Genomic DNA, 27,963 nt, shown 5'->3' on the forward strand with positions numbered 1-27,963 from the left:
TCATTGCTTATAAATTTATTCTTAATTCAGAGAGGCTCAGATTAACATGTTTGAGAAAAAAAAAAAAATGGTCTCAGAACTTAACATTAAGTACGAATTTTTGCTTAAACATAAGAAAAAGATATTTCCCAAGTATAAAGTGCACCTTTTATAACAGATTCAAAACAAACCCAAGCAACAATAACAAAATTACATTATTCTGAACAATACTTGATTTTATGCAGGTAAGGAAGGATAAATGCTTTCGCTCTATGATGTTGTTTCTTGAAGCAGAATAATAAGTTCTTTAAAAAGCTTTTAAAGAGGTCGCAACCCCTTCTAATAGATATCTGGTACACCTGCAGATCTGAAATGCTGCTAAAGGTACAAACAGCAGAGGTTGTGCCACATCACCTTTAGACACACGAGCACAGGTACATAAGAAAGCAGCAGAGCGCAAAATGACTGCTGGTTATTTCAACAACTGAAATTTGAGTAAGCATGTGAATACTCACTGTCCTTCCCTCTGCCTAACAGCTACCATTTCCCATGATAAAAAGGGCAAAGGAAACATAATCGGATACAAAGAGTTCTGCAGTTCTCTCACAGTGACTTCCCATTGTGTTAGTTTCCAGAAACTAACCTCATTACCCACACTTGGTTGTCAAAATTGAATGCTGAACTTTTCTTTCCCCATTTCAGATATAAAAATCCAAAGCTCATTCCAATTTCTGAGCATTGCTGAACCTTTTGCTTTGCAATTTTAGTTTTGACGGTGGGATTTTTCAAGCTTTTATGTTTTATTTAATGAAAGCAGCCTTCTTCTTAGACCTGAGTAAGAGATGAGAGGAAAAATCTCTTCCTCATTCACTTTTTTCAACTGACATTTGGCAATCCTCACATTAGTACTCCCAGTAAGGGAAAAATGTGAGAACCCTTATAGTTCTACAAGGGGGAGAAAAATTAGACAGTAACAGCAATCAGAGATCTAGGAGAAACAGGGAAGGGATACAAGAATGGAAGAGTTCCTGAAGAGCCTGTCTACCTAGTACAGTGTAATGCAGCAACAAGGTGCACTTGGTGCAAGAACGAGCAGAGCCAATGCAGCATCCTGCTGGGACTCATGAACCGTGCCAAGAACTGTGTGCACGTCCACTCACCTCCACAAACATTCAGGTAGCTCTGCTCTCCTGCAAGCGCTCAAACAGTGGACGTTTCGAGCAGTTTTTGCAGTTCAGTGTAACGGTAAAAATATAACATTCAATGTATCATAAATACACTATAAAACAAGTAAAGGCTGCATGGCACTGCAATGCATTGTTACTTCAATAAAAATTGTGGTCACACTCGTAGCAAGAGGCCTGCATCTTATCAGCTTTCTGAATACCAGAAAGGTAACCTTTGGTTATTAAAAGATTCTCCTGTCCCCTACCTTTTATTTTTTTAAATTAAATTCGTTTTGCTATTTTTGAAGATGCCATCAATGGTTATTTCAAAGTTCTACTACCTCACTGCATTTTCAGAAGCATACTTACTCCTCTGTTCCTCAGGTACTGAAAAAAAACAACCCAAAACGACAAAAACCTGAGCTGGAAGTTTTTCTGCTAGCTCATGCAATATCACAATCATAAGAAGGGATCAGGACTAGAAGGAACAGTAACGTGCCTTCAGCACTTCTTGTAATAACGATGAATTGCAATTTTTAAAGTTACTCTTGCTACAGAGTGTCAATACATTCAAAAATAAATGAGAATTGAATTTGTTCTGCTGTAATAAGTTGTTAATTTTTTTAAAAGTCCATTTGCAATATGCACTTTAAGTACCTACATTAAAACATACTGTATTGTAAAATGCATGTCTGCATTGTTCTATACATTTTTAGAGTCCAGACAACTGGCTTTTAAAAGAGTTGCTGCTCAGTTTTACTCATCTTCTGAAGAAGCAGACTGAATAGTGCAAAAGTAAAAGTGTTACTTATCAAAAGGAAGTCTTTGTTTGCACCTGGGTTCGGAAGCTGTCCTGTGTTCATCATCTCTCATGTTATTCCAGCTTTTCTTCATTGGAGTTAGATGAGGGGCAACCACATCACTGTCCTATTATTAAAAGTCAGGAAACATTAATGATAGTACATTCCGTTTTGATTTCTGTCTTAAAGCAGGGGAAATGCAGCTCAGTATCAGACTTAATAGAAAAAAATAAATGCAAGGTCCTAGAAGCATAGCAAATTAACGAACACTGAAGATATCCCTGAGATGGAAACTGCTGTAGTCAGTGGTAGCATGTGGTGGGGAGAAGAGAAGAGGAAAAAAAAAAAAAAAAAAAAAAAAAGTCCCCCACATACCTGAGAAGCTTTCACCTTTGACAGTTCATCTCTTCCTAAATTGTTACCAGCAAATCCAGGAAGACCAGTGGGCTTGTGTTTTGCTCATTGGTATATGAACCAGAAACATTATTCTAATTGTTTCCTCTGAATTTGCCACAGGATCTCCTCTAAAACTGTTGCAATCTACCAGGTACAGGCACTTGGATGTGCCTTTCACTGTCTTAAGGTACTTAACGTTAAGTAACTGGTATGGCCGAAGGCAGCGGTGCTTATCCTTGTCAGATAGATACCTTAATCTAGTGGTCAGGCACTGCAAACACAGACAAGAGAGCAATAAGCTCTCTAAGCTTAGAAATAAGCTGGTGAGACACACGCTGCTAGGTTCTGCGACATGCCAGGGCCTGTGAGACGCGTATACCGGAAACAGGAGGATATGCTTACAGGAGACAATGCTCTACAAGCTACAAGCAGAGAAAGCTTGTTGCTCAATCTGTTTGTGAAAAGCCTTGTGGGATGGGGCCTGAAGAGCAGAGCCCTGAGCACTGCTCAATTAACAAGCGGGGATGTGTTAGAACTTGTAGGCCATAAACCTTGGGAAACTTGACAAAAGGTACAACACTGAGATAAGCAAGCTCCAGCCCCCCTGCCAATTTTTTACTGAGAAAAAACTTACTGCTTCCCTATAACGATGGATGCACTGGAAGTATCAGCACAGAGTAATTTTTTTTAGATGAAGGCACCCACCTTCCTGCAAGGGGGATGCGATGGGAATGCTGTATTACACATCAGCAGTTTACAGCTATGATTGTTACAGTCTTCACCACCAGGAGAATGCAGAAGGAATGCAAAGCAAGATATAGGGACTCAGGTTCTGCTTTAGGTTCTCCATTTTACTTCCCAGTTCAGCTCTGACGTTGTTCTCAGAACAAAACGTCAGATGAACATACCCTCTTCCTTCCTCACAGCTGGAAACTTGCATGTTCTGAGAGTTAGCAGGAAAGGGAAACAGAGAGCAGGTAAGGCCTTCCAAGCACTCAGACTACGGACTAGTTGCCCAGAGAGTAGAGATTTGCAATCTTGTTCCCACAGATACTTTCACTCTAACCCAGAGCAAATGGACTGACAGTGAATCTCCTGAGGGGGAGAGTGAGTTTAACAGCTGGTGAACAGGGAAGGAAAGGAGGGAGAGCAATAGAAGAACTGATCTGAGCCTTTATATTAGGAAACCTGCATCCATGAACTAGTGAGTGTCTGTGTGGAGTGGACACTCACTTTGTTATAAAAACATGACGTTTCAAATTACGTAAGTTAAATCAATGCAAATCCATCACTATTTTAGTGAAACCAAAGCACGCCCAGATGCGAGCTGCAATAAAACCAGAAGTTTGGTTAGTGTGACCTAAATGCCAAGTTTTTTTTAATGAAAGAGCAAGCTTATGGACAAAGGTGAACAGTGCTAAGAATAAGAAAAATAACACCTGAATTTGTTACCTGTGGTTTGGTGAAATCCTTCTCTATACACCACTGAATAAAATACTGTTTTGCAGCTGAAACAATATCTGGATCCTGACTTCTGCAGTAAACCCGGATAACCTGCTCTGCAAACCTCATGGGTAAAAGCTTTGAAACCTTTGGAATAAAAAAAAAATAAGCTTTAGTATTTCTTGGAATTCAGAGTCCACTGAACTTCAGTTTTTTCATCTGAATACAAATCTAAGGCAGTAAAAAAACATCCCACTACAATCCACGAGCTTTACCGAAATCAGCTGTATTTCTTCCTAAGACTCCCAGTGTATTCAAGTTAAATACTGCTCATATGCAAAGCCTGTCGGGGCTCCAGACTGCTGTAGTACAACACACACTGAAGACCTGCAAGGCCATGGATACCACAACCTCTCCACAACTCTCTTCCAGAACTACTGCAAGAACTACTATGAAGGACTCTAATCACTTTCATCACAAGCTGTGAAGAAGATGCCCTTCAGAAGGGCAGTTGAGGAAAACAAAAGACTACCTGTTCTTTACTGATCTTGACTGCCTTGGAAGGATCAGCCTTGCAATAGAAGAGAACATTATCAATGGGATTCTGTTCTTTCATTCCATAATCCATATTGACAACCTTGCATGCAAAACAAAGAAAACGGCATTTGTTAATGTTTGTCGTTAGTTTTCTCACCATAAATACAAAAGGATCACTATACTTCTGTAAATGCCACTAATCAAATAGAACAGTAATTAATACATGATTACTTAATAAAACAATCTGGTATTTGCATTTCTTATCTTTTCTTCCACCACCTTTTGCTCTGAAGCTGACAAGTAAGTATTCGCATTTACACCAACCAGTTCCCAGTTGTGCTCTGAAACGCTCCAGTTTCAAACAGTGGAAGCATGCTGGTCCCCTGCCAGCCTGTGCCTCCCCAAAACACACAGCCTATGGAGGCAGTAGGAGAGCTTACAATTTTAAACATGAAGTTTAGACAACATTATTTACATCTGCTTGGTACACCAACAGTTTTGTGGTCAGCAGGGAGGAGCCCACTTCCCCATGACTTCAATTTGTGGGACACGGAAAACACAGTCAACTCTGCAGCAGTGGTTGCCAGACTGCTGACTTTACCACACATATGCTAAAACCCAAAGGTTTCCTTTCTGCTTCTTTTCAGAGTGAGGACAGTCATGGGAGAATACATTTGTCACTGGGAGCAGAATTGCCCGAAGGACAGCCCAGTGAAGCTGCCCGAAGCGTCTGCCCCAGGGCCCTCCCAGCCACAGCAAACCTCCCCCAGGGGAAGCTTGCTGCTCTCAGAGCCTTGAGCTGAGCAGCTTGGACGGCAGGCAACCCCGTGATTTTGTTTTTTCACTTTGCAGTGTATTGAAGCATTATCTCCAATTTTCACTACGGTATACAAGGCCCTCTGTGATTGAGAAGTTTTTACTCTGAATCAACTCTGACAGATATTTACATCAATTATGAAATCTTCAGCCTTTAGCTCCACATCTGGAGGATCCTTTTCTGGCTTGGAATTAGCAATGCTTTCTGCCAGGCTATTATTCTGAAAAAAAGACAGTAACTGATTACATTTATGCACCATCAGTCTAGACCAAGGCAACAAAATGCATGACAGAATATGTCACTAAAGTAAAGCTTTCATTTCTTCATGGCTTGACAGACTCTTCTTGCAGCAATCTGGTTGTTTGAATCCTTGTATACCTTAGCCATAAGTTTTCTACCAGTTTTTAGAAACAAAACAAGCTTCTATAATTGAGAAGACCCAAATACTGCCAGCCTCTGGGGGAAGAGTTTTACAGCTGATGACAATAACAAAGCAGGGGTTGGGGGTGAGGGTGGGGAAGAGAGAGAGAGAGAGAGAGAGAGTGTCCCCATCAAGGATGTTGAAGTCTTCACAAAAGCAGAAAATAACTATCTTCAAGCAATTGTTTTACTAATACAAATATTTTGCAATTAAGTTCCTCAAAGCTGAATAAGAAATGTTTTTAATGAAGTTTTGTTTTTTTTTTTAATGAAGGGCTGCAGTATCTCACCCTCTAATAAAGCTTTTGTATCTATACATTGAAACATATATAAAAAAAAACAAAACAACACACACGAGACAGAAGATGAGTAATGTCATTGATCACTACAAAAAAAAAAAAAAAAGCAAACAGCAGCAGCAAGCTCCTAGGCAAACTTTGGAAGGGATGGCGACCTACTTCAAAGGCTGAACCCACAAGGGGGTTTTGTCTGGTTTTGGACCTGAGAGAATATGCCCCGCCTATAGCTAGGCTAAAGCCAAATAGAGGAACGCGGTGTGACAGAGAGCAGTTGCTCGTGGAAATGTCTATGTTCTCATTAAAAGGCTGGGGCTGAGCAGGACAGAGAAGGTTGCCTCTTTACCTCTGTCCAGGGCTACTACGTTCTGGGGAAGATGCAAGATTTGATGAAGCAAGATTTCCTGGGATCAACTGAGCCTACTGGGATCCCGGAAAGCTTTGAGTGCAGCACAGAGCAGCCAGAAGACAGGTCCAGAAGGGAATGAGTTTAACCAGCAGCACTTTTTATGCTGCCGATTTGTCCATTGCAAAGATGAGAAGACTGCCAAGAAGAGCAGGGCAATCACACAAATTGCCAAGGTGATTTGTTAGGTGGTTTGTTGCAACTCAAGAAGCCAAGGAAAGATTCAGGCTGAGAGCAAGCCTAGAGGAAAGAACTGCTGGGAGGCAACCAGCAGGAGGCAGCCTGTTTATAAGCTATTCTATTTCTATTCTGTATCAGAATGAATGCTTTCTCCTTTTTTTGTTGTTGTTTGCTTGCCTTTTTTTTTTTTTTTTTTTTTTTTTTTTTTTTTTAAGTTAACTCTTCCAGTTTGCACTAACTGGAAACTTAGCTTTGAATTTAAGAACTCTAGCTATTTGGGATGTGTTCCTGGCTCTGGGATCACAAAACTGGACCGGGCTTTGAGCAACCCATTCTAGTTGAAGATGTCCCTGCTCACTGCAGGAAAGGTTGGACTAGATGGCCTTTAAAGGTCCCTTCCAAGTCAAACGATTCTGTGATTCTAAACATCACATCACTGCAGTCTCCGAAGGAGCAGAACACACACAGCTATGTCTTGTCTAGCCACTGCTCACCTCCAGCACTTCAGAGGAAGCTGAGCCTCCAACACTCCTGCAACAGGCAACTCCTGCAGTACAGGGGGAAAAATTCTCCCTCAGTCCCTCAGCTGAGCATCAGAAGCTGCAAAGCACTGCCTGGATATAATCATGGCACCAACAGTGACCCAGTCTCCCTTCACAACACCACACTGGATATCTCAAGACTCAACGCCTCCGGATGGACTTTTGAAGTGAGTTTTTCTTTTCATTAATCAAGCTTCTAAAAGAAACTGTTTTAAAGAGGAACACATGCCATTCACTCTCCTGCCCATCTCCCTGTCTGTTAGGCTATCTATCCTGAACTTCTCAGAAGGGCAGAAACTTGACGGTCCATGTACAACCATTTCACCTTGTGCTGACCTTTGTCTGAAGATGTTTTCCTTCCTCCTATTTCCTACTTTTTAATACAGAATCTCTTAAGGCTGCTTTTCCTTAGACAAAGAACACAAGCAAATCTTCTCTTCAAACAAATAGATGAACAGAGCAGTAAGACATCTATCTAGTAGTCCTTCTCTAACCTTTTTCTTTAAAAGAGCTGAATTATTTTCTGAATTATTTTTATTGAAGCTTTACAGATACAGTCAGCCACTTCTGGAAATCTGGCATGGAAAATTTTAAGCAAAAATGGCTGAAATTAAGATATAATTAACTGATGATTTGATAACATGGTACAGAACATTACAAGAAAACCTGAGCTGTCTGAAGTAACGTCAGCTCTAACATAACATTATTTCAAAATAAGACAACAGCAGTTAAACTGATGTCTGACGACAAGTGCTTTGAAAAGCAAACACTAGAAAAAAATACATGTATGCTTACGCTAAGTATAGAATTTAATACCAAGAAATTGGAGGTTATTGTCACTTTGATATTTGTTCTCAAAATAAAGCACATTAATTACAATTCAAAGCAAAAGTGTTCCTTATTATTTTGAAATTGTAACCAACACAAGATGATAGTAATAATCTTCTCAATCACTGGACTATAACAGCTTTTTATGCAATTTTGTATTTTTCAGAAAACAGTTTTTTCTCGAAATATTTCTGCAATAATCAACTTCTGAATTGCCATATCTTGCCGTTCTCCCGGCTGTTTGTAGATAAAACTCTTCCCAGTTTCCTATAGCATGTTTCACAGCTCAGCTACGTAAAGACAGGAGAACTTTTGACACTATTTTTGAATAGCAGTTAAGCAAAAAAAAAGTAAACAACAGAACAAACAAAACCCACACAGAGATAAAGGAAAAAAAGATGGTCAGCAACTTAAGAGAACATTTTTACAGGGACAGAATTCAGAATCTTCCACCAATGGACATTACCTGTACAACTTCCCTCATTGTTTCAGGTTGAGTCTCTCCTAAAAACTTGTATAATTCACGCCGTTCTATTTTACGCAAAATTTCTTGTGCCTCCTTCAGTTCTGAACAACTTGAGTGCAGAATCTCCAAGTAGATATTATCTGCCAAAGTTGCATTGAATTTTAAGTATGTCAAAATCCAGTGTCACAGCAAAATGCATGTACAGGGACAAAGGTTAAAGCAACAAGAAAACCTGCTGGTTCAGGGAAGACACTCACTTTCAGAGAATGACTGAACATACTAAGCCTGGCAACTGAGAAGTCACAATATCATCTTGGTTATCATCAGATTCGTAACAGATGTTGACAGAAAAACTAGCTCAATTCTCACCCTTGCAACAAGCTTTATTATTTCACTGGAAAGTTGCTTCCTATTCTTATTTAGCCAATCTTGTTCAGCAGAATATCCTAAACCCCAGCACTAACTGGCTCAGGGACAAGGGTACTCCATCTTGTACAAGAATAAAGTATTTCCGTTAAACCTTCAGAATTTCTCAGACTTTGGACGCTAGTGTCAAAGTCCCCCCTCCTGTCTCCACATGACAGTGAAGTACAGCGTGTTCCTCACCATCAGTACAAGCAGCAAGACACAGGTTTCTTTTCACGTGGCTTCAGAGCAGAAAGGTTGTTTCTGGCTGTCCTAAAGAAACTGCTGCTGTCGGGATGCTGCTCACCTGTCACAATCAACACAGCTGCACTCCGTATCTATTCCCATTTCCCAGGTCCTCCAGGACTGCAACTGCCTTAAGAAGCTCCCAACACACTCCAGAACCAAGCTATGAGCCATGTACCAAAACAGACTTAACTGAGGGTTGTTTTTCTGGACAAAGTCAATCAAAGTCAGGAACCTCTCCACAAGGAACAATGGACTAGGTCTCTTCAGACTGACAGAAGAGATAACGCAGGGAAAATAAAAAGCCCATGAACACATCCATTTTGCAAAAGTGACAAGGAATGGTTTGCTGTCTCATCCTTTACTAAAACTAGGATTTGCTGTCAAATCAGGAGTCAATAAATTAAAAATTAACGGTGGTTCTTCACCCCTCATGGAAGAAAGCTAGGGAACTTTCTGTTGATAAACCTCTGCAAGGTTCTGCATTTGCAAAGATCCAAGAGGGAAGTGGACAGTTTCACAGAAGCATCACTTATCATTGACTACTGAAAACAAGTCTATTGTCTTCTCAGAAGCCCCCAGCTACAATCACCAGATGCAGGGAAGGGAGTGCCTTGGTTTAAGAGAACATCCTTCGTGGTCCACTGTTACATCTGATGTTGGCATACTCCTCGCATCACTCTCCCTGCTGTTCAACTCTCCTTGTTGAGAACAGCACAACCCCGGCAAGCAGCTCCTTGCTGCGACAGACTGCAAGAGGCTGGGACAGTCCTGGTACCCTTGCCCTGAGCTGTGCTCCTCACCAGGTACCACAGGTCAGCAGGCAGTTACAACAGGACCCTGATGCTAACTTGCTAGCACAACTGATCTTGCAGTCCAGACAGCCCCCAGGGAACAGATCCCAGCCCACAAAGAATTTAATCTCAGTTCTTGCCTTTCGGCCCAGCCTTCCACAGCCCAAAACTGCAATTCATGCTCTCCAATCACTACTGCCACTCAGCACCAGCTGCTTCTCCCCTGGGGCAGAGGTATGGAAGTGTCAGAGGGGCCAGGCAGCTCCTCATCTCAGCACTCTATGCAGCCCCTTTACCTGCTCAACGCAGCAGGTCTATGGTCAGGCTAAATTTTGCTGTGGCAGATGGAGGATTGCCAGTGCAAAGACTTTAGCATGACACAGGTTAAGGCACACAGGATCCTCTGCAACAGTGCTCTCAAGTCTCTGTCACCTTGTCCATGGACCAAAGATAGGAATTCTTGAGTCTCTCTGTTGGCAAGCCAAGGCTTGGTGATGGAAACTCAGGAAAGTTGTCTTGCACTGCGGAAAGATGCCTTGGGAGTCCTCGTGAGCTGTAGCTCACAGGCACTGCAAGAGCAGGCAACACTTGGGAGCAATCTTCAGCAGGGTCTGCAGCATCCTCTACCCTGCAGTCAGTCAACCACAAACTCCTCAGTGCAGCAGGGTCTGCCTTGCCCACACTGGCCTCCATCCGCACGCTGCGCCAAGCTGGTAAGGGCATGCCGCAGCACTGAACACCAACCAGAGGAACGCTGGTGTGCCCCACAGAGGAGACCAGACGAAGCAGACAAAACCAAGATGCCATGGTGGTGTGAAGCCATGGAACTACATAACAACACAACTCAAGCCACTTTCCGTGAATTCAGTAATTTCTCCGTGTTTCCTCTTCAGAGCACTGAGCCAGACCTTGACAAGTGGCTGCCAGCACTTGTTTGCTTCACTCTGTAACCATGCTGGAGTTCCCTCACATGTCTTCAAGCAGGTTGCTGCTCTGTGTACTTAACCCTGCGAGAACCATTCTCATAAGCTCTTATCCAAGTAACCAGAAACTTTCAGCATTAAACTAAATTGTCCATATATTCTCTTTTCTTCTGTTATATTTGAAAGCAGGGTAGCAATGTCTCAAACAAATCAAATGAGACCACATGAGAGCCCTTTGAAACCTGCCTTGGGGTTAGTTTCACGCTGCAACACACACAGAGTACCTGCTGTAGCTAGACCTTAGAGCTGACTTACATCCCTCTTGTGACCAGTGCAACAAACTCAGGGCATAGACAGGACCTCCTGACAGCACCGCTTGCGATAATCTGAATTTGAATGTTTGCGGAACATAAGAAGTTTGTGCTTTTCTCTCTCTCCCTCCCTCCATAAAAGTAATTTAAACTAAAAAGTCTTGCTCTCCACGCAAGATATAAGAGCACAGAGATTGGACGGTCCCGGTCTGCCCCACCACCTGTGCAGAAAAGCAGTACTTGAGCAGTCATGGGCAAGGACCCAGCTGAACAAACAACATTCTAAGAGGTATTCATGTTCTTTTGCTTTAAAAAAAAAATAAACTCAAGAGTTCATACCAGTTAGCTTAGTGTAGGCTTCCATGTCCTCAATTGCTGTAGAAATCTGGTACAGTTTTCCTCCAGAGCCTTCTATTTTAAAAAATTTGTCTGCTTTTTGAAGGGCTTCTGTAATCCTAGTTTGAGACAAAATTAAGAATTAAAGAAAGCATCATTTTGGAACACCTTATTGCTCAAGAATCAAAAAAAGAAATGCATTAGTATGTTATAGAGGACAATAGATGAAACTACACCCCAAGCACACAGCAGACCCTGATTGCACTGCAGTATGTCCTATCTCCATACTGTCATTGCACATTTCAACAGTCGTTCCATTTACCGAAAACAGGTTCAGATCAGACCTTAACCTTCTTTCTATGAACAAGCAAGTACACTTTGTTCTGCTTCAGACTGTGAGCTTAACATTGCTTAGACGATTGCAGAACCCTGCAAGACAGTAACATGGTCACTCAGCTGCAGTGAGGCTGCCTCTTAGATGACTATATCGTTTTACAGACTCTTTGCTCCAGGAGTTAACAGAGAGAATACAAAGCATTCTAAAGGTAAAGCATCATGAACATGTGGTGTTTTCAGGTAGGAAAAACTGATGTTCTAAAGATCAAGTTCTTCCAGAGTTCCCTGTACTTCTTGCTGTCATTTCCAGCTCATTTGGATAGGCTGCTATAAACCAAGAACTGCTTGGAGAGCTTGATGTAAACCAAGAACTAAATTCCTTGGCAGTTTTGTTCCTCACACGTAGGTACTGTGAAACCTTGGCATTTTTAGTCTTGAGTTTTAGAGGATCACTAAACCAGAAGCTGAAGCTTATGAAGTGATAGCAGTCATGAATCACTCTTGTACTATGTAATCCTCTGCATTCTTTTTTCCCCAAACTCAGCAGACGGTTACTCAGCAGCCAAGATACTACTGAAGAAGTATATGGGGATTACTAGTATTTCTGCTTTTCAAGAAAAGTAAAAAGAATAATTCTATAGGGAAACTTCTATAGACACCAACAAGAGAGGTACAAATGCAGGTAACCAGCTGAGTTGGTCCTGAACAATTCCTTGTGGCATTACATAAACACAAAGTCAGGCCTCAGCTGAGCTACAGTAAGCTTACTTGTACTTGTTCTTTTACTCTGTCAGTAATCTTGCTCTATTAACCAAGCAGTTTGAGCTAAGTGGTCTCTAAGTTGTAGATAAAGATTTGACTTCAGCTATCACCAGTTAAAACAGCATAAGCACTTCTGGTCCTACGCTTCTTCAGGGCTTTAGTAAGTTTCCGCTAATTGAATTTCATGTGGAAAGATGTTGTTGTTTTCCTCTTTTTTTTTTTGGTAATCATAGCCTCTGTGATACTCTAAGCACTGAGCCTTGCCACAAGAATTGGGTTATATAGCCCAGGGGCTTTTATCGTATGTCACATCTTATTGATTATCTGAATATTCCAAATGGATAAACAGTTTCAAGAATTTAAAAATAAATGGTATGCAAGAAAAAGAAAGTATAGTACTTGCATTATTTCAATGATGTTGCCAATCTTATGCTGGTACGCTCGCCGGTGCAGGCAATTCCGTGTGTGGAACATATCATACAAATTCCCAACTTCCTGAATCAAAAAAATCCAATCATCTTTTACTTTTGACATTGTCTCAATTGGAAAACTAAAACAATCAAGGAATCAGATGATTTGCCTCCTTCTATTTGCAACATAGAGCAGAATGGTTATTCTCCACAATTTACAAATTTTGAAGCAGACTCAGGCTGCCACAGGAGAGCAGAGACCCCAGGCAGCCTGGGCAGAGAAGAGGACCTCTTGCTCCTTTAGCAGCCCCTTGCCAAAGCCACATTCAACTCGTGCTCAGAAGACCTGGAGCAGGATCACACACAGCTGATGGTTTTGCAGAGTCTCCCCTGGAAGGACCCACCACAAGCCCTTTCAAACAGAGGCTTTCTCTGTCCCTCCCTTCCTTAAACCAGTTGCTTCTGAGAACAGTTCTCAGAGCAGCAACTACTTCTTCCTCTCTTGGGCTCAAAAAAAGCGTCCGACAGGCAACACCAGCATCCCCCTGCCATCCAGAGAGCAGCTGTACCACGCTGCCCGAGGTAGGCTTTGCCATGCCCCATGCGTTCTCAGTGTGTTGCTATACCTCGCACGCATTTTGCTGCTGAGCGTTCCCTCTGTTCACACACACTGCTTACCTTGTCACGGGTACAGATATGCTTCTGGTTTTTTACTTCACAGACCCGAGTGAATTTAAGTAATCGCTTATAATCAAAATTATTCTGGATTCCTAGGTGATGGCAGTCCCTAAAAATATTCCACAGAGAGTGTTTAACAATGAGATCATACTTGTACATACAGTAGCATTGTTTCAGTAGGAATTAGTAATAAAAACAAAAACCATAAGATTTGTACCTTGCAAAATAATCCCACTTGTCAACGTCAATGCCATTTTTTTTGTTAGCTACTATCTCATATAAGAAACTTTTATCCTTTTGTCGACCACGGTAAGGCCACTAACAACAGGGGAGCCGAGAAGAAAAAAAAAAAAAAAAAATCAGAAACAGTAAGAAATTAAAGTGTGCAAACATTGTCAGTACAATTATTTAAAGACAGTAGGAATACATTTTGACTTTGCCTGTGATAAACTTTTAACACTGAGGTAGCAAAGAACACAAAGACAATAAAAGGGCTTTCAGAAGCTGTCAGGCATTAGAAATCCAGAGCTACTAGGGTTTAAGCAGCTGACTTCCCAGAATATTAGAAAGAATAAAAACCTTGTGTACAAGTATTCCATTTTCCATTCTACTAAACTGAAATGCCAAAAAAAAAAAAAAAGCATAGTAACAAAGAGGGGAAAAGGCTGGAATCATTTAATCCTCAGGGAATTAGTTAAACCCACAAACACATCACTGTCTTGCAGTCTTCTGCAATCAACTATACGGCTTCATAGAACAAAGTTTTAAAACAATTATTTAGATGTTTAAACAAAAATTGTTTAAACAGCCAGCTACTTAAATTCCTAACCCACAAGGGATAATTCAGCCATGAGGCAAACAGCGCCAAAATAGTAAGATGCAGGTTGCACATAAACATTATTTTCTTGAAAATTTAATGATTGTTCAGCTAAACAAAAAATGCCATAAAGTGGCCTTGAAATTCTGAAGGCAGAAAACAAATATACAAATAGATAAATGGTTTTCATGGTGTCTGCATTACAGAAATATTAAGATTTATATGAATAAGAATAGAAACGTGTGTAAGCAGCAGGAAGTGAGCACATCATGGATAAAAACATCCTGTGCTGATCACAAAGAGCTCTGCTACTGGGACAATGTTCAGGATGTGGTTTATGTTCAATAAATAAACAACCTGTTGTTCATGTCAGGACCAGAAGGCCTGCGACGTGATAGCATCACAGCACAGACGCCTCGTCAGCAGAGGAGCCTGTACTCTGGTGAGACCACCACAGTACAAATGTCTGCCAGTGGAAGATCCTGCAGCCTAACACTAGAAGGGTGGCAAGAAGGCTGCCAGGTATCATGCATGGCACTCCTTTTCCTGTTATCCTGCTGGAAAACGGGCATAGAATCCAAACAAGAAAAATCAGGCATTGGGTAAGAACCTGGCACAAGATCAATGGAAGTGGCGGGCAGCAAAATTTGCGTGTAAATAAGTGCGAGTGGGTGGGTAAAAACTGACTTGCTGACTTTGTAAATGAATATCCCCTTCCTATAATGTCTTAGACTGAATTCCCTATGTTTGTCATCAGAGTACTGGAGTACACAAGGTAGAGCCACACACTACTAGAGCAGAAAATAATGGGTAAGTGCTAACATTTGTGGGTGGCTTGTTTGGGACAACATACAAATTCTGATTAAGACCAGACTGTCAGGACAGATCTCTAACTGATGGGTCCTTAATTCTGGTAGCAACTGAATGGGTGTCCTTGAAGAGATGACAAGAACTGTAAAGTTTAAAGCGAGGCGAGAAGATTTAATTCTTTCATAGAGTTGCAATAATTAATAATCACAATCTCTTCTTCATGGCCCCTTGAGGCAACACATTTCTTCAAGTCTTATCACGGAATCACAGAGTTTTCAGAGTTGGAAGGGACCTCTGGAGATCATCTAGTCCAACTCCCCTGCCAAAGCAGCATTGCCCGGAGCACATTACTCAGGACTGCATCCAGGCGGGTCTTGAAAATCTCCAGAGAAGGGGACTCCACAACCTCCCTGGGCAGCCTGTGCCAGTGCTCTGTCACCCTCACCGTAAAGAAGTATTTCCGTGTATTTGAACGGAACTTCCTATGTTCCAACTTGTGCCCATTGCCCCTCTTCAATGGATCCCAGTGACAGGACAAGAGCCTGGCTCCATCCTCCTTCAGCCCACCCTTTAGATACTTGTAAGCATTAATAAGGTCTCCCCTCAGCCTTCTCTTCTCCAGGCTAAAGAGTCCCAGCGCTCTCAGCCTTTCCTCATAAGGGAGATGCTCCAATCCCTTAATCATCTTAGTTGCCCTTCGCTGGACTCGCTCCAGCAGTTCCCTGTCCCTCTTGAACTGGGGAGCCCAAAATCGGACACAGTATTCCAGTTGTGGCCTCACCAGTGCAGAGTAGTGGGGGAGAATGACCTCCTTCAACCTACTGGCCACACTCTTCCCTATGCAGCCCAGGATTCCATTGGCCTTTTTGGCAAATCCCTGACTCTGTGTTGTTACTGCAATAAATCCCAACATTTTGCTACTGTCATCAAAGCTGATGCAGCTCTGGCACTTGGGCCACACTTGCAATGCTCATTGCCTCATCTCTGCCAGTTCTCAGTTTTGTTATCCTTTATCAGCTTGTTACCCTAAACTATCTCCATGTTTTCTTCACAGGGCCACCTGGAAACAGGACCTCCCATTACCCCCGCCTTCAGGTATCCAGTAAATAGGCTGCTATCCCAACCCGGTCATTTAAGGGTTGCATTAAGAATTCAGTTCTACCAACCTAGTTTCAGTGAAGTAAGTTCATTAAATACAAATAACATTCTTATGTTTTCCTCTAATCTGAAGACTGACGTAAGAACTTCTCAGGAAGATATAAGTACATAACACAGTGAAGCTACCACCTCCTGCCAGCACTGTAAGAAATAAACACTACTCTTCTCTAGCATCTCTTGTACCAGCATTCTCAGAATTTCATGGGGGTAAAAATAAATAATAAAACACAGAAGAAGCAAAAATTATCTTCTCTTGCAGTAAAATTAAAGACATTTATTGGGATAACCACAGAAGCAATACACTGACTCACCGATTTCTCACAAGCGGTTTCATCTACAGGCCCTCCTATTTGTTCCTTGATGAAGTTCATATCTTCTTCCAGGACAAGACCATACGACTTCATGACTTCTTCTAGTTTATTGGAAGTGATCAGATGCTCAAACATTTCAACAGAAGCAGTTTCATGCTGTGAAAAAACACCTAAATGTCACATTACAAATTTTAAGCATCTTTCCTGCAGCGTCACAGCTTTCTCCTAACCTGGCAGCACAGCCTGCCACCTGGGCACGGTGGTGGGAAAGTGCAGCTCTTGGGTGATTTTCTGTTCATTTTGTATCTAACCAAAGAGGAAATCACCCTGTCTACAGAATCCAGAAACACACTCTTCAGCAGAGCACTGCTAATTTTGTATTTTAACAAACAGCAGTAAGACAGTTACAATACCAAGACAAAATAAGCCATTCTGCTGTGCAGAAGATTACTAAGCTGATTTTGCCTAGTAATTATAAGCAGAGAGAGGCCCGAAAGGACTGTGTTACATTTCATTCACAGCAACAGCCCTTGAAACCCTGTTTAAAGTTTCTGAAAGTTTGAATTCCAAACACTGTATTAATCTTTCTGGCCTTGAATTAAAATCTTAAACTGGAAATGAAGCTCCCGTTGCTATTTTGCATCTGTAAAATATATTCCAAAGAAAGCTCGCAACAGGCATTTTAAGGCCCAATGCTGGCTTCAAATGATCAGTGCAGTCCTAACGAATTCTGCCTCTTCAGAGTCACACTATAGGCATTGACAAGACCAAGACATTTCATTTCTCCTCTGTGTCACCCAGTGTGACATCTGCAAGAAGAGGACATGCATACACAAATGGATCTCATGAAAGTACAAAGGACTTCAAGAGCTTTTGCACTTTCAGGGAGGAGATGCTTGTGACAACCATCTCCCCACACCTCTTTCTGCTTTGCTAGCAAGGCTGCATCTGCTCACGGTCACGCTGAGGGGGCTGACATTCCCCAAACAAACAGTTAAAGAGAACAACAAGGAAATCATCACAAGATTAGAAGACAACATTCTGTTTTTTAATTATGCCATCAAAATGATGCAATAAGGAAAGGCTAGATTATCAATCACCATATTCTCACAAGCACTGGCAATCTTTAAAGATTAATTATTATCATAGAATCACAGAATGGTTTAGGTTGGAAGGGACCTTGAAGATCATCTAGTTCCGACCCCCCTGTTGAAGGATGGGACACCTCCCACCAGACCAGGCTGCTCAAAGCCCCCGTCCAACCTGGCCTTGAACACCTCCAGGGATGGGGCAGCCACAGGCTCTCTGGGCAACCTGCGCCAGGGTCTCAGCACCCTCAGAGTGAAAAATTTCTCTTAATAGCTATTCTACATCTCCCCTCTGCCAGTTTGAAGCCATTACCTCGTCTTATCGCTACATACCCTTGTAAAAAGTCCCTCTCCAGCCTTCTTGTAGGCCCCCTTTAGGGACTGGAAGGTGCTCTAAGTTCTCCCTGGAGCCTCCTTTCTCCAGGCTGAACAACCCCAACTCTCTCACCCTTTCCTCATAAGAGAGGTGCTCCAGCCTGTTCTCCCTTTAAAAATTTCATTTTTCTATTTTTACTTGAATAGCAAAAAGCCTACCTTCCATTTCAAATCTGGACGAGTAAGTGGAATAAATCTTCCATCAAACATGTGTGAAAATGGCCCGTGACCTTAAAAATAAAGATTACACAGGTTTAATCTGAGACTTGGTTGTCCATAAAAATACTTTGAGGAAGCTAAGGATCTGGATTCTCTTGTATTTGACTTGATCTTGACATCACCTATGAGAAAGGTTCAGCTACAGTGAGTACACTTGCCTAAAGACACTTAAAGTACTGCTGCACTTAATGCCAGTTCCATTACTAACACCACAGGCAAGTACTGCAGTAACACTGAGTACATTAATTACTATGTGCCAGCTCTGAAGAAAATAAGTAGTTATAAAATCATCGTAACAATTATTGAAAACGCCAATAATTTTCACTCTGGAATGTCTTAAGATACCTGAAGACATCACAGAAGGAATCAGACACCTCTGCCACTGAGGGCAGAGCTCTAAACACCATCCGGAAACAAGACAAAAAAACCTAGCTAAAAGTGGTTATAAATTCACAAGTGCAGTTGCCTCCACAGATGTGCTCCAGACCAAAAAAGGACAGATAAATCCTCTCTCAGAATATGGTGATGCAATGAGCAGTGCAAAACTGCTCTCATGTTCTGATCTCACAGCCAGCTTTTCATCCAGGTTAGCTTTCAAAGAGCAACAAGCTGTCTCAAGTGTTACTCACCCAAATCATGACAAAGCCCAGCAATTTCTACGCAGAGGATATCTCGCTGGGTTATATCCAGTTCAGGTTGTCTCTCCTTCAGTGCACGAACCAGACATCCTGCTAGGTAGCCCACCCTGTTGAAAAAAAAAAAAAAAAAAAAAAAAAGAAAAGGAAAGTGAATCTAGTAGTGTTTTAGGCTGAACAGAAAAAGAGCAGTTCAACTATTCTATTTCACTCCATTAAGTCACGGCCCTTGTCTGAGAGGTAGCACACAACAAATACTCAAACCCTAACCTATGAGAGAATCAGAGAAACAAACCATTTCCTGTAGTAGAGTTTTAGTCATCAGTAACACATTTGAAAGTAAAAAAGCATGAGATACCAAGCCCAGAACAGGAAGACAACAGCAACTTGCAGTGTTTCATAGAACACAACCATGGAGTAACTGTGTAAGCCAACAGCAGTGCATCACTGACAGCATGCATCTTGAAGCACCACAGCTTACACATCATTCTTTGACTTCCAGTCAGTGCAACTGCAAGGTCCGCAACAGTCACCAAAGCATTTTGTTCTTCTTTCAAATTGTTATTTTAATAATAGCTTATTATAATTATTTCTCTTCCTTTAATTCATTTTAGATTTGATATTTAATTTCTGTTCTCATAATAGGAAAACAGCAGGAACAAACATACGGCGCATACTCCTATAAACTGTTTATGAGCTCTACACCAGCTTCCTTTTCTACTTGCCTCAATAGCCCCCCTTTCAGAACATCTTAAAGAAAGATGAGGTTTTATATGACAAGGTAGTATCTTTTATTAGACCATATTTTACTGTTTGGTGGGGTTTTTTTACTAGACCAATAAGCACACAAAGCTCACTTCTATTTTAACACTATAGAAATCTTCAAAATTCTATACAAGTTGAGAACAACTGTCCTAAGTTTAACTATAGAGACTAATTGAACTGTTTAAAAGAAAATGCTGGAGTTTTCAGACTCCTGCTGTGAAAGCTTTGCTTACATCCGTCACATTTTTGCCTTTTCAGGTTTACCAGATGCAATCAATTCCAGCTTGCCTCACTGATTTGACCCTTTTGCAATAGCCATTTGCATCTTGTTAGTGTCACAGAGCAGGGGCAGAAACCAGACTTACTTCACAGTATTTCAGCACCAACAAAAGCAACTTTAGGCTGGACAGATCACCTGAATAGCTTAATTTCTCTGCAACTTGGGATATACCTTTAAAACAACCTTAAATTTGTCATTAATCAGCTTCTCTATGGAGTGTGAACGACCTAGCAACACTCTGGGAATCCTCATGTCCATCATCTGTTACTGTTTAACGTATATTACAGCTAATAGCCTGACAATCTGCAACCACTTGCATAAAGAATAACTACAAATGCAAACATTACAGATAAAATGGATTTTAGCTGTGATACAACAGTCTGGCAAGTCATTTATAGCAGCCCCAGCACCCTTCCCAGGTTTATGCTTTAAAACTCAAATTTTGACCAGGGAGAACATAAAGCACTCACAGTTTTTAATTAACATGATTCTTAGAAGAGAAGGGGTGGGGGAGGAAATCTAACATTGATCCATCCTGCAGGTTTCTTTATCTGTCTTTATTTAACAAAGTTCAAGGGAACAGCCCGTAATCATGCAGGATATCTAGGAACCTTTGAGACAAAAAAAATGCTACCATAGCAGTTTTCACCCAAGCTCAAAGACAGCAATGCCCCTCGGACTGCGCTCCACGTTAATGGAACCAAATTCAGGGAAATCCAAATGCAAGACATCATCACCTTACCCTATAGAGTGTTCAAAGCGGTTGTGAGAGGCTCCGGGAAAAACAAAGTAAGTGCCACCCAGCTGCTTAATGTATCGGAGGCGCTGAAACTGAGGCGTGTCAATGATACGAACAAGAAGGGGATGTATTTCAATGTGCCCATGAATAGGATCGTTAAAAACCTATAAAAGCCAAACAATAGAGTAATTAACTTTTAAACATTTCTTTTGAACAGAAACAGGCACCAAGGTAGGTAAAGGATATCTAGAATGGTCAAGTATTTGGTAAGAGAAGGTGATATTTTTGGTTTTGTGCTGCAAAACAGCCATACCATACCTAGCCTATATCAAGATTTATCTTGAAGAACTACTTAAGCATGACATCAAAAAATACAAAGCTGTGTATTTCAGAGGTAAAGGGAATTAAAGTCAAAATATCTAAAAGTGTTATCTGCACCTGCGTAATTCCAAAACTTAACACTTGAGAAAACTGCTGTCTCTATCAATCTGCTATTCCAATTAAAGCAGGATACTGCAACACATGTCTGAGCTATCCAATAAGAAGTGTTTAGTTTGACGTTGTTCATGTTTTTAAAAATCAAGTGAAATTTAGCAGAGTGGAAATTACGATTCGTACCTTTTTCATAAAACAAAATGCAAAACCCAAGACAACTGAAATATGAAAGAACTACTCTCTGATCATCTGATCACATGTATTTAGAGACATCCGAGTAACTACAGTGACTTACTGGAGAAGATAAAAACACACAGTTAATCCTTGCCTCAAAACAGCGGATAAAACCATTTCATCACACATATATCTTGGTAAAATATTGAGGCAAACAAGGTTTTCCTGTGTTCCCTCTACTCTCAGGCACTGAGCTGACAGGGCTCTAGCAGACTACTAAGGAATGCCTGCAGCCACAGCCCCAGTTAAACCAACATACACCACTGTGAAAAACTGTTGGACCTGGCAAACTGGAAGTGAGGAGTCTGTTAACCCAGGCCTGGGGCTAAACTAATAAAAAAAAAACACAACCAAAAACCACACAAACAAGAGGAGGCTCTAGACAAAGAAAGATTTGAAAGGGGAGCTTCTTAACACATTTCAAACAGCTCATGTGCTCATTCAATCTCTCACAACCGCCAGGTGCCCACATCAAGCTCTTAGCTGATGATTTTAACAATTTTCCTGGTTAACGTGGTTTTTCAAAGACCGCCCCGCCATCGAGAAGAGCTCTGCAAAGGAAAGGCACCACCGCAGCACCAGCTGGCACCACCAAGCCAAAAGGAGGGAAGGCCCTGGAACAGTGGGGCCCTGGAAGCAGTGTCCTCCCCATGCGCACTGGGGCTACCTTCATTACGTCCACGTGCTGCTGTCTCAGTTTGTTCAGGCACTCCAGAACTTTCAGTCTCTCAGCTGGGAGGCTAGAAAGGAAAAAAAAAAGACATTGAAAGCAATTTGCAATGCATTTCGATTTTCAGTACATATGGAATTACTTGTAGAAGTTCATATTAGTCTGATATTCATTGACTCTTACCAAAATACTTATTTCTGCAGCTTTTTCAGAAAAATATTGAAAGCATTTATCCTTCTAAAGTCAAGCAGTAAAGGAAGAGAATGAATAGGTACAGAAGTTGTCTGTAAAGCAGTGTAAGTGCATCTCCCGCTTATACAGAATAGAGAAACACCAGGAAATAAATAAACTTTCTGTTAAAGTTTACATACCTCCCTGGAAGTATTTAAGGGTTGTGTAGATATACTGCTTAGAGACATGGTTTTAGTGGTGGGCTTGTCAGTGTTAGGTTAAGGATTGGACTAGATGATCTTACAGGTCTTTTCCAATCTAGGAGATTCTGCGATTCTGTAATACTATAAAATGTCAACTATCAGCAAAAAATACGCATACGATGTCTGAGCTGCTGGTGAGCCCTTTTTGTTTTAACTACTTTGTATCCCTGTCCCTAACAGGGAGTTCCTGAGCTGCAGCCTCTTCTGCTCACAGACTGTCACCAGTCTTTAGCTACCCCCACTCTCAGGCAAAGTGAAAAGCACTGGAGGTGATGCTCAGACCAGCATGTTACTTCACACCCCAAGGAGCTCAGTCTGTAGGAACAGTCACAAACCCCCAGATACTTACAAGGGAGCTCCTGAAAGAACCCACTGTTTGCAGGGCAACAGAAAGCAGCTAACACTGAGGACCTGCATCTGCCCATCCTTCTTGCTCTCTGCTAAGAGAAGATGAACTTTGGTGTGGTGGAACAGCCAAGGAACTCTTCTGCAGCCAGCAAACCAGCAGCTTGTACACACCTATCCTTATACTCCCAGGAAAAACAACTGCAACTGCTCTTTGAGGTCTGTCCTGAAAATGGGACCAAGAATATTCAACTGCTGCTTTTAAGAAACGCGTAACCTTTCTGATCATGGTATGGCTAGCTCAGGCAGGACTCACGCTTAGGCTGGTAACCAAGTACCTCCACCACCATCCTCAAAAACAGTTCAGGGATGGTAAATTCACAAGTGATCCGCTTCCAGCCATCTACATTCATTTTACTTCTGTGGAGAAGTTCTCTCTCCAGACACTTACCTAACATGCAGAACCACACCTGGACTGGAGCATTTTTGCTCTAGCAGACTTGAAAAATTAAAACCTAAACTTGATGTACAGAGATGACCCCCCTGTTCTTAATTGAAGCTGAGGTCTTCAGTGGGTATCACTTCAAAGCACGCTAATAACAGACATCAAACATCACAAGTGTGTTTTTGAACAAGCTGTAATGCTGCAAGAGGCACAGTAGCTCCACCACACAGTACTGTAGACAGTAGTAACAGTTGCCCAAAAAGACACTCTGGGTCACACAAAGTACCCGAGGTAGGACTTCGTGACATCTTTGAGAAGGTGAGGGAGTACAAAGCAGCACCCAGCATTAACCGAGAGACAGCACTGCTGAGGGCACAGCCTGTGGGTTTGAAGAACTTGATTATACTTTTAAATGCCACAAAAATTCAGGAGTGGGGAAAAAATTAACTGGAAAATAGTCAGGTGTGTAAGGAGGAAGTTGTGTGGGCATCTACCATCTTGAGAATTTACCAATGACTGCAACTACAGGAACAGCAAAGAAAGGACACCTCTGCACTACTGACAATACAGTTTATTATACAGCTGCCTGTGCAAACGTTGTCCACAAAGAGCATAGCCTAGTGTGCTGCTTTGCTCAAGAAACTCACCTCCAACAGGGCTGAATTAAGCAGTGCTAACACAGCCCTCTGCACTGTATCATACACCTGCTGCAGTCGCTCCTGGGACGGACCAGCACTGCATATGGATGAGAAAGCAACAAAAGGAATAGGCCCGGCCAGGGAGGCTGGGAAGTCCCCACCTGACATGCCACATCAGTGGCCTGTGTGCCTTGTTGTCTTGCACTGCCTCCAGGAACACTACTCCCCATTTTGGGTTTGGCCTCCAGATGACAAAGCATGTACAGTCCTGGCATGACTGATTACCTGAATGTTGCAACAGAGAAAGCTCTCTATCCTTCTTCAGATAGAAAACAACAGCAGGGGGTTTTCACCTGGTGTCTACATGGTAAGACTGCCTCAACCAAGAGATTACACACAAATCCCATGTTAGTGCTGTGGTTTTCCAGGACTCTGCAGGCATATTTCCTCCAGCAGCCAAAGCAGCAATACTGCTGGCTGTCTTCGAAAGCCTGAGAACTGACGTTTCCCCATCCACTCCCCTCCACCCCTCCCTGCTTTGCCCACACCCTCTCTCATGACACAGGTGACAAGGATGAGAAAACCCCTTTCCTGCACCCATTAGGAACTTAACTACTTGAGAGAAGGTCAGACAGCCCGCCCTACTCACCATCCATACTTAACACACAGCATGCCGCACACCACACAGAACATCCACTTCCAGGAACATGAGAACCCACGGGAAACCCATAGCACTGCCTCCAAGCCCCTGTTGTCCTGAGCTCTCGCCTCTGAATGTCCAGGAATGGCAGGGAACTAAATATATACATTCATTACTGGCTTGTCACACAGAAATGATGAAAGTTACCATAGGACACAGTGTGCAGTGGAAAGATGCATGCAAAGGGATCATTCTTTAGTGCAAAGTTGAAATGTCTGAAGAAAGCAGAAGGCTCTAGCAATTTCTCATCCAACGCACATTTTCAGCTTAACAAAAATAAGACATCAGATCTCACCAAAGGAAACCCGTGTAAAAGAAGAACCACGAGCATGTCAGCCCATATCCCCAGCTCCATACCAATTCTCCATACCCAACTGAGAGCTCTTCACAGCCATTTGATTCCATCGCCTGTACCACACGCTTACAGGGGCTTCCTTGCTACCCAGTCCTGCCTATAAACACTCAGCACTGACAGAGCCTGAGGAGCCTCAGAGCAGCCTGCAGATGTCCAGTGTGTCCTAGCATCCATATGGGCATCTGATGCTCAGACAGCCAGCAATGTACTAAAAGCAAGCAGCCTCCTGGTAGTCTCCAAATAGAAAACTATACATCTGCTTGTTATTTCAATTAGACAGTTACCTTATACTTCAGAAACAAATACAGCCTTTAGCTGCCTTCCTCATGATACCACACCATTTCTATCTGTATGTTTCAAACAGCTGCAGTTAAAACCCTTCTTCCAAAAAGAAAAAAAAAACAAACAAACAAACAAAACACAAACCTTAATGACTCCTAGGAACATCTTACCTCCTCCAAAGCGCAACCCTTCTACCTTGTTGTCTTGACTCGAACCAGCTCTTTCTCTACCGAGGGCCACACCCAAACACCTCCTCTTTCAATTCACGCTTCACAAGCTGCGAGCGCAGCCAGGATGTGTCGATATAATAGAGAACAGAATGCCAGAACAGTCTGGGTTGGAAGGGACCTTAAAGATAATCTAGTTCCCACCCCCTTGCCCTGGGCAGGGACATCTCCCACTACACCAGTTTGCTCAAAGTCCTGTCCAACCTGGCCTTGAACACCTCCAGGGATGGGGCAGCCACAGCTTCTCTGAGTGACTTGAGCCAGTGCCTCATCACCCTCACAGAATAGAATTTCTTCCTAATATCTAATCTAAATCTCTTCTCTTTCAGTTTAAAACCATTCCCCCTCATCCTATGGGGCCCTTCATCCTCAGCATGGTGTTAGCTCTGACCAGTTTTCAGCCAAGGAGCCAACCTGCACACCAAAGTACTCAAAACTCCCCACAGACAAGACAAGCACAGGTCTGCACTCTGTGCTCCTGACAGATAACCACACTCCAAACTGCCTTAGGGCCACTAACCACAACATTAGCAATTAGCTTGAGTGGAACAGATAGGTTTTGAAAGAAATTTGGAGGAAACAGTGTAAACAAGGTCAGCAGAGGAGTAAAGAAGAGACATTCAAAGATTAAAAAGCACCAGGAAGTATGTGGTGAGCAAGCAGGCTCACATCCCAGGAGAGGTGAGCAAAACTGACCCCAGAGGGGCAGAAAAAAAGGCAGCAGGGGCCCTTCAGGCACAAAGGACGACAGGAGGCATTTATACTCTCTTGTTTCAGAAAAGCAAGAAAGTATATTCACCACCAGAAAAATCACAAGGTTTTTTGGACCAGTCATTTCCCTCACTGCTGGGAACAATCATTTACATGCTTTAAGACAGCATTCAGTTTTCCTGTACTCGTGGCTGGGAGGTGACTGCTACCAGGCTGGGAGGAAGACTTTGCCAGACTGCCGCTCCCCACCACCAAGTGCTGGGACAACTCACAGTGGCCACTGATATCTGCCTCTCACCCAAAGGGCCTTATTCTGTCAGGACAGACAACAAAATCTCTTTTCCATAACATTCCACCCTATCATAGCAGGCGTAACAAAGTGCAAAGTCCCAGCAACTGTTGCAAGATTAAAATATCAATGCCTGGGATTTGTCTCAGGGAAATGGGTAAAACTCAGCCTCCACAAAGCAGCACCTACTGGTTATTTTAAAAGTTGTTAGCATTGCTGTTACTAGAATCAGACCAGCATTAACTTTAGGCTGAAAAGAAAGTTCTCATCAAAAACCCCCGAGTTTACATGGCTGCTCCTATTAACACTTAAAAGGTTACTAAGCCACTAGTGGTATTTTCATTACAGCTTTTTAAATGTTTGGGGTTTTTTGCTTCTCACGGTTACTGGGCAACCAACTTCTACGCTCTGGCTGGCGCTGGCTGTGCTGGGATCAGCCGGAGAACAGGTAAACTGTTCTGGAGGATCCGAGATCAGCCACTGAGCCCGTTCCATCGCATACGCCCGCTCCGACTGTCCTTCAAGCTCTTGGGCATCTCGGGTGGAAGCGGGATGAAGCCACACAGTTGGGTCCTGGAACGCCTTTCTCCCCGTGTTGGCCGTTGCGGACGGGACCTTGCCGGGCAGCAGCCCCCGCCACTGCCGCAGGGACCCCACCGCGGGGAAGCCCCACACCAAACACCTGTTCTAAAGGAAAAACCGTTCCCGAGGGCGGTGGGGAACCCCCCAGTGCCCGGTCGGCACCGGAGGACCCGCGGGCTCGCCCAGACAGGGCGCGGGCCGCCCGAGGGGGCCGAGAGCCGGGGCCGCCTCCCACCGCCCCTTCACCCCGAGGGCCTCCCGCGGCCGGGCCCGCGGGGGCGGCTCTCACCAGACGCGAGTGACCTCGAGGGCGCAGGCCGGCAGGTCCAGCAACATGCTCCCGGTGACTCCACTCTCTGCGGGGGTAAGCACAGCGTCAGCGGCGGGGCCCGGCCGCCCCGGGGGGCTGCCCGGCCCCGGCCCGCCGTTACCTCGGAAGCGGCGCAGCAGGCTGGGCTCGCCCACGCCGCAGCGCGAGAGGTGCTGGCAGAGCCGCTCCGTGTCCCACAGCCGCGGGTCGCAGCGGTCGCCCTCCGCCACCGGGCCGGGGGGGCCTTCGGGGGGGCCTTCGGGGGGGCCCTCGGGCCGCGCCCGCTTGGCGGGAGCCGCTCCCCACCCCGCCGCCGGGCTCCCCATCCCGCCGCCGCGCAGGCGCAGCCGCGGCGCCCGCTCCTCTCAGCCCGGCTCGGCCGTGACGTCAGCGCCCAGCGGGCGGGAAGCGCCGCGCAGGGCGGCCCCTCAGGGCGGGGACGGGCCGTGGTTCGCCGCAGCGTCGGAGCCGGCTGGGGGGAATTTGGAAAGCAAACCGCAGGCAGAATTCCCCGGGAGACCTGCACCCTCCTGCCCGCACACACCCCGCGGCGGCAGCCCCGCCACCTCCCTCACGCCGCCCGACCCTCCCTGCCGGCACCCCGGGGCACCCGCAAAGTGTCCACGCTGGAG

General features: G+C 43.5%; 1 protein-coding gene across 1 annotated transcript; it reads right to left on the reverse strand.

Annotated features, from left to right (window-relative positions):
- On the reverse strand, window positions 1-27,657 carry SAMHD1 (SAM and HD domain containing deoxynucleoside triphosphate triphosphohydrolase 1; the record flags this gene model as incomplete). Its single annotated transcript, XM_082491205.1, has 16 exons — window positions 1-2,072; window positions 3,794-3,931; window positions 4,317-4,421; window positions 5,269-5,358; window positions 8,277-8,416; window positions 11,295-11,410; window positions 12,793-12,884; window positions 13,478-13,586; window positions 13,695-13,795; window positions 16,574-16,729; window positions 18,196-18,266; window positions 18,885-19,000; window positions 20,678-20,838; window positions 22,011-22,083; window positions 27,311-27,377; window positions 27,453-27,657. 16 exons carry the CDS (start codon window positions 27,655-27,657, stop codon window positions 1,950-1,952), a joined length of 1,863 nt encoding a protein of 620 aa, XP_082347331.1. The 3' UTR covers window positions 1-1,949.
- Window positions 27,658-27,963: the final 306 nt, after the last annotated feature.

The sequence above is a fragment of the Vanellus vanellus genome (assembly GCF_965231255.1).
Source record: "Vanellus vanellus genome assembly, chromosome: 15".
NCBI classification, from domain to species: domain Eukaryota; kingdom Metazoa; phylum Chordata; class Aves; order Charadriiformes; family Charadriidae; genus Vanellus; species Vanellus vanellus.